Genomic DNA, 7743 nt, shown 5'->3' on the forward strand with positions numbered 1-7743 from the left:
ACTATTCAAAGTTTTTTTTAAAGGTGTTCAAATGATGTTTTTGGAGTATTCAAAGGTAATTGATGGTGTTTTTGGTGTTGTTCAAAGTAAAGTGGTGTGTGTGTGTGTGTGTGTGTGTGTATGTGTGTATGTGTGTGTGTGTGTGCGTGTGCGTGTGTGTGTGTGTGTGTGTGTGTGTGTGTGTGTGTGTGTGTGTGTGTGTGCGTATTAACTTCGTAATATGTAAAATTGTGACTAGTGAATTTATCGAAAAGTGGTTATAAGTTGTAAGTGTTGCGGTGACTTTTTCTGATGAAATAGTTAAAACGAGAAAAATGTCAAGATTTGAGGAGAGTGAATCTTTTGTAAAGAAATTGTGGATTGTTGTGGGTATTAACGAAAAAAAAATGTGAAATTATTTGGGTTATCCTGGATTAAGAGTGAAAATGTTTTCCCTATGTTGTATATGAAATGTGTAATACTGAGATGGTGACGACGAAGAAGATCCAGAATGAAATGCACAGAATTTCTTCAAGAGAAAAATATGTTGATTCTAGTCAATGAATTGTATCTTTTTTTTCAATGAATTTTTTTTGTTGGATGTATATCAAATGCATTGGTTGTATAATAAATAAATGAAAATATTGTGTATTAGTGTTATCCTGCATTTTATTGTCTGCTCGACAAGATTCAGCCTGTATGTGTGAGGTCGTCGCGTGACGTCACTGACCGCCGAGTAAACACAGGTGGGGTGACGTCACACTTGTTTAGACCTGTAGTAAGAGAAAGTACCATGCCCCATAGGGGGAGTTCATTTGAATGCTTACCCCATAGGGGGAAATCCAAAAAACTTGATCCGAGAAGTTGGAGTCTTTGATATCGAGATAAACTTGATCCAAGGAAGTAGAGCAGGAATATTTGGGGTGAAAGTGGGAGTCCATTTTGAATGCTTACCCCCAGAGGGGGGAATCCAAAAACTTGATCAGAGGAAGTGGAGTCTTTGTATTATTGATATCGAGAAAATTTGATCCAAGGAGATGGAGCAGGAATTTTGGGATGGGGGTGGTGTGGTGGGAGGTGTGGGGGGAAATCTTTGTATTATTGATATCGAGAAAAACTTGATCCGAGGAGATGGAGGTTACCTGGAGGTTACCTGGAGGTTATTCCGGGGATCAACACCCCCGCGGCCCGGTCCATGACCAGGCCTCCCGATGGATCAGGGCCTGATCAACTAGGCTGTTACTGCTGGCCGCACGCAGTCCGACGTACGAGCCACAGCCCGGCTGATCCGGCACTGACTTTAGGTATCTGTCCAGCTCTCTCTTGAAGGCAGCCAGGGAATTTGGGATGCAAGTGGGAGTCCATTTTGAATGCTTACCCCCAGAGGGGGGAATCCAAAAAACTTGATCCGAGGAGATGGAGTCTTTGTATTATCGAGAAAAACTTTGATCCGAGGAGATGGAGATCATAAGAAATCAAAAAAAAATTCGAAAAAATTTGGGATAGGGGTGAAAGTGGGAGGGGGAACCTCAAAAATTTGATCCGAGGAGATGGAGAACATAAGAAAATAAAATTCGAAAAAAATCGGGAAAAAATTCGGGGCGCGGGGGCGATCCGGACGACGCTGCAGAAGGCGCTGCAGAAGGCGCGGGCGGGCAGGCGCGAGGGTGCGGCAAGCAGGCGCGCGGGGCGCGAGTGGGGGGCGTGGGTGGGGGTGTTGAGGGCGAGGTGGTCGAGGGTGAGGTGGTCGAGGGTGAGGTGGTCGAGGGTGAGGTGGTTGAGGGTGGGGGGTCGTGGGTGGGGGTCGTGGGTGGGGGTCGTGGGTGGGGGTCGTGGGTGGGGGTCGTGGGCGGGGGTCGTGGGTGGGGGTCGTGGGTGAGGTCATTAGCATAAAGGTGTGAAAAGGAGACTGCTCAGCCACAGCCCTTTCGGGAGGAGACGCTCAGGAATACAGTGCTCAGCGGCAGAGACCGCTGAGCCGCCTTCGGCACTACTTATATATATATATATATATATATATATATATATATATATATATATATATATATATATATATATATATATATATATATAAAATGAAAGCAGCTTTCCAGTTAATATTACATTCATGATTCTCGACATGCTTGAAAATCACATTAAACAGAAATGTTGTGTTCAGTCACTTTTGGTAATTTAAGTTGAACTTATTTGTCAAATGTTTGAGTGGTTGGAGTGTTTACCAGGAATTTCATAAACACAGAGCTTGAGTTGCATTATGGGAGCGAGACAACATGGCTGATGTTTCACAGTTTCACGAAGCCCTACACAGATCGAAACGTCGTTTAAAATAAAGATTTGCTCTGGATGCGGTAGATGTCTTTCTTACCAGTAGGTAATACCTTCCATGCAGTGCACCAAGGGTAACTTCGTTGCTTGTTACCATTAGTAACGAAATTCGTTATGTTTTTATACTTAAGGGAACTATAGCAGACGTTTTAAGAATGCGGAAGTACACTCTGCTATGATTTCTGTAATGTTAAATCCACTTGTCTTATGATGGTTATAGATAAACGGGGAGAGCGAGAGAGAGAGAGAGAGAGAGAGAGAGAGAGAGAGAGAGAGAGAGAGAGAGAGAGAGAGAGAGAAAGAGAGAGAGAGAGAGAGAGAGAGAGAGGCATAGCCCTGTTTAGCTAATGTTCTCTAAAGACATGTATAAATGCTAACCATCTTATATCCCCACATAGCCATGACTAACATATCAATGTGCAACACAGCCATACCCAACATACAACACAAAATCATCACACTAAAAGCTTCCCCTTCCCTTCCTGTCCTCTCCCACTAGAAACTTTACCCTTCCTTCCCTGTCCTCTCCCTCCCACCACATCTCCTCCAGACACTAATGCACCTCTCTCCCTTCCTCCTCCAGGAGGGTTGTCCAGGGAGCAGCCACCGTCTCGGCCGGAGCAAATATGGGACAACCCACTCCTACGTCCGGCCTTCGACAACACCACCGGCACTGAAGTAATTACATCCACTGGCCGCGTCGCCTACCTCCACTGCCGCGTCAACCACCTGGGCAATAGAGTGGTAAGTTTTCTACCTTGAACCTTTAAAATAAGTCTTTCCCCTCCAGTATCGTGAACCTTGAACTAAAAGTCTTACTCTTGCACTTTAAACCTTGATTAGGTTTACCTGCAGCACCTTGAACCTTTAAACTAAGTTTTCTTCCAACATCTTAACACTGTGACCTCTTGTGGTACACCAGTTGGATTGTTTCTCTCACTTTCTCTCTCTCTCTCTCTCTCTCTCTCTCTCTCTCTCTCTCTCTCTCTCTCTCTCTCTCTCTCTCTCTCTCTCTCTCTCTCTCTCTCTCTCTCTCTCTCTCTCTCTCGTAATCCTTGTATTTTCGTTGTCTGTCTTCAAAGTTTTCTCTCTCACTGTTTACAATAACATTTAAACCTTAACCTAAGTCTTCCTCCATCATCTTAAACCTTAAAGTAATCCTTCCTCCTGCAGTAATGGTGAGGGAAGGACAAGTGCCTCAGACATCTCCCCCAGCTTTGTCATAATGCCTCAGTCTTCACGGAAGCTGTAAACGAACCCTCTGGTAATTTTATAGTTAGTGTGAGTCCTTTCGGCTAAGGATAATAGTACAGTAAATATTTCATCAGCCTACCCAGGCAACTTAACACAAACTGCTTAATTATGGAGAGAGGGAGATAAAGAGGGACGTAAAGGGCGAGGGAGAGAGAGAGAGAGAGAGAGAGAGAGAGAGAGAGAGAGAGAGAGAGAGAGAGAGAGAGAGAGAGAGAGAGAGAGAGAGAGAGAGAGAGAGAGATAGAGAGAGAGAGAGAGAGAGAATATCAAGGTCGTGAAATGAAATGAGGTATGAGAGAGCAGTTCTTAGGTTGGAAAATGCCTTGCAAGAGCCCATTTTTAGGGCTCTAGAAGTTTTAAATGTTAGCATCAATAGTGAGAAAGAAAAACAGGGCAAAGCTGGAACGAGAGAGAGAGAGAGAGAGAGCAAGAGCGAGAGAGCAAGAGCGAGAGAGAGAGAGAGCAAGAGAGAGAGAGCAAGAGCGAGAGAGAGAGAATGAAGCCAAAGAGGTTACAATGCTCCTTCGTATACAAGAATAAGTATTCTTTCCCCCTCCCCACACCCTAACATTTCCCCCACCTTCCATGACCCCTCCACCCAAAAACTCCCAACCCTTCCTCACCCCTCACCCACCCAAACCTACTCCAGCTTGCCTCAGAAAACAAAAACAAAACAATATATATAATGGAGTGTTTTGCAACCTGTAGTGAACATTAATTGCATTAGTTTCCATGTCGAGTTTCCAAACAGGTGGGTGGTGGTGGCGACCATTGTCTGTAGGTGGGTGGTACTGGAGGCCATGGTCTCTGTAAGTGGATGGCGTTGGAGGTCATGGTCTCTGTAAGTGGTGATGGAGGCCATGGTCTCTGTAAGTAGGTGGTGCTGGAGACCATGGTCTCTGTAAGTGGGTGGTGCTGGAGGCCATGGTCTCTGTAAGTAGGTGGTGCTGGAGGCCATGGTCTCTAAGTGGGTGGTGCTGGAGGCCATGGTCTCTGTAAGTAGGTGGTGCTGGAGGCCATGGGCTCGTGAGAGTTGGTTTCCATTGTTCCTCGTAGTCAAGTCGCGATCCTCACGGCTTACTGCTTATGACTCCCAGTGTTGTGTGCTCATAAACCAGGAGGAGGAGGAGGAGGAGGAGGATGAGAATGAAGAGGAGGAAGAAGATGGGAAGAAGGAGGAAGAAAAGAGGCGTGTGAGAAAGGAGACCTTAAAGAGTGCAGACAAAGCTCCTTTACATAAAAGCAGCAGTAGGAACTGCCTTAACATTTCACATCATAAGTTTTTGGTGAGACGCAAAATTACAAATTTTATGGACCAGCTCGACTCGGACCAACATGGATTTAGAACAGGCAGATAATGCTTATTACAACCACTAAATCACTATGGGAGAATTACAAAGGCGTTGGAAGAAAATCAAAATGCATTTAACAAATGCGGTCATGGTGTGATAGCACACACTGGATATTCAACTTTTTGACAGATAGAACACAAATCCAGCATTAACTAAATGAAACGCTCGGAACCACAGGGCACAGTCCTAGCGCCTCTGCTGTTTCTTATCCTCATAGCAGACGTAGATAAAAACACGAGTCATAGTTATAAGCATGAAATTCACGTCGGTAAAGGCCAAAGAAAAATGGCAAAAAGAAAATGGCAAAGAAAATGGCAAAGTCTTCCAATGGAAAGTGGAAAAATAATATTACGGTCTTTCTTTTTATATCTAAGAAGTCCCAGCTGCTTAGATATGGAAAGAATGAGGAACTCAGAAGGGACCTGTATATAAAAGCCAACAGGAATACCCAGTAGAACGAAAGAATTTCATGAAGGACCTGAAAGTACGTATTTCAGCTGACTTTTCTTTCACAGAACACAATAAGAGAAATTTCACGATAGCCAGAAAAATGACCGGGTGGATAACGAGAACTTTCAGAACAAGAGAAAAGTGCCAATGATGACACTAAAATCACATGAGCTATTTCGCTCCAAGTATTCCTGTGTCGACGGCTCCGGAGTCGAAAAGAGAAATATATACTATAATGAGTAACCAATAAAGGTGTAAAGAACACTTGTCAATGTTCAATAACAACCCACATGTTACTTGATCTGTCTTCCCCACGCTCTGACCTGACGCTCCATGCTCACCTCCATTACTGAGAAACATAACCTTCCTAAATATTCATATTCTCCATCAATTTTTTGTATTTGCTTAAGAGGACCGAGGCAGAGGGTCGAAAATATACAGACCAATTCAAAATCTGAGTTTCTGTCTCCATATGGGGTTATTATTGAGCACGCATGATAATATGTACATGGAAAGTACTTGAGGGCCTAGATTCAAATCTACAAACTGCCATAACAACATATTGGAGGAAGAGATGTGGGAGAATGTGTAGAATAAATCCATAAGTTTCTTGGGCACATCTTACCAGAATTATCAGAAACACTGCCGGCACAAGTGGAGAAGACTTCAAGGTATCAGAAACACTGCCGGCACAAGTGGAGAAGACTTCATGGTATCAGAAACACTGCCGGCACAAGTGGAGAAGACTTCATGGTATCAGAAACACTGCCGGCACAAGTGGAGAAGACTTCAAGGTATCAGAAACACTGCCGGCACAAGTGGAGAAGACTTCAAGGTATCAGAAACACTGCCGGCACAAGTGGAGAAGACTTCAAGGTATCAGAAACACTGCCGGCACAAGTGGAGAAGACTTCAAGGTATCAGAAACACTGCCGGCACAAGTGGAGAAGACTTCATGGTATCAGAAACACTGCCGGCACAAGTGGAGAAGACTTCAAGGTATCAGAAACACTACCACTTCCTGCCTATAATTACCCCTCCTTCTATCCTTTTCGTTAGTGTGACTTTGTAAATGGTCCAAGTCGGACTGAAACGTCGTCGTGAGCTCCTCTGTTCTATGTACGGGTTATTTGTGTATCGTTCCAGCCACGGTATTGTGCCTTTTTTGTTATTTACCACTGCCAAGTGCCAGATCAACCAGACTGTGATGTATATGTGGGCCAGCGGGCCGCCAGCAACACCTTGGTGTATCTGGCAAGTACCAGACTGGCCCAGGGCCGGGCTGAGAGAGCGAGAAAACTCTCGAAACCGATCAAAGGGGCAGGAGAAAGGAAGAGAGGAGGGGCTGTGAGAAGGAATAAAGTATTGAATAGGAGAGGAAAAGAAGAAGGGGAGTGTGAGAGATGAGGAGAGAAGGTAGGAGAGAGGAAGAGTGGAGGGGAAGGTGAAAGGGGAACAGAGGAGAGGGAAAAGAAACAGGAAGACAGGAAATTCCTGCATTATTGCTATCCAGTAATAAAGTTTTGAAAAGAATAACCTGGAAAGTTGAATATATCCAGACGTGTTCCTTTCCAGTATATCTAGGAGGTAGTGTGGCTATAACAAGGAGACAGTATATCCAGGAAGTGGTATATCCAGGAGACTGTATATACAGGAGGCAGTCTGCCTACAACAAGGATCACTAATCCTTACGGGAGGGTAAGCTAACTGTCACAAGGATCACTGATCCTTGCGGTAGGGTAGGCTGGCTGTAACGAGAAACTGATCCTTGAAGAAAAGTAGGCTAGCTGCAACAAGGATCAGTGATCCTTGTAGGAAGGTAGGCTAGCTGTAACGAGACAATGATCCTTGAAAGAGGGTAGGCTAGCTACAATAAGGATCAGTGATCCTTGCAGAATGATAGGCTAGCTGTGACGAGACAATGATCCTTGAAGGATGGTAGGCTAGCTGTAACGAGGATCAGTGATCCTTGCAGGAGGGTAGGCTAGCTCTAATAAGGATCAATTATCTTTGCAGGAGGGTAGGCTAGCTCTAATAAGGATCAATTATCTTTGCAGGAGGGTAGGCTAGCTGCAATAAGGATCAGTGATGCTTCCAGTCTTCCAGGCCAAATTATCTATAAATGCACATAAAAAACACAGAACCTTGTGTCTCACCATCGCCAACAGCAACAAGTTACTTGATCACACTCATATATGCGCAATAAACAACTGGAAAGGAAGAATTGAAGGAAAGGAAGGATTGAAGGAAAGGAAGGATTGAAGGAGGGGAAGGGGAGGGAAAGGTATTTCGTTTTTTGGACTGATAATGGCGAACGTCATTCATAGGCATTCTCTCATCACAGTCCATATTAAATGCAATAAAGCAACTGGGAAAGGGAATT

At 44.5% G+C, this 7743-nt stretch overlaps 1 protein-coding gene across 1 annotated transcript in view; it reads left to right on the forward strand.

Annotated features, from left to right (window-relative positions):
- LOC138854170 (protein CEPU-1-like) overlaps nucleotides 1-7743 on the forward strand; it is a 329359-nt gene that overhangs the window by 246494 nt on the left and 75122 nt on the right. Inside the window, exon 2 of the mRNA XM_070095678.1 lies at nucleotides 2888-3048. Within this exon, the coding sequence (XP_069951779.1) occupies nucleotides 2888-3048 (161 nt within the window). The remainder of the gene's footprint in view (nucleotides 1-2887; nucleotides 3049-7743) is intronic.

This window comes from Cherax quadricarinatus, chromosome 51 (assembly GCF_038502225.1).
Source record: "Cherax quadricarinatus isolate ZL_2023a chromosome 51, ASM3850222v1, whole genome shotgun sequence".
NCBI classification, from domain to species: Eukaryota; Metazoa; Arthropoda; class Malacostraca; order Decapoda; family Parastacidae; genus Cherax; species Cherax quadricarinatus.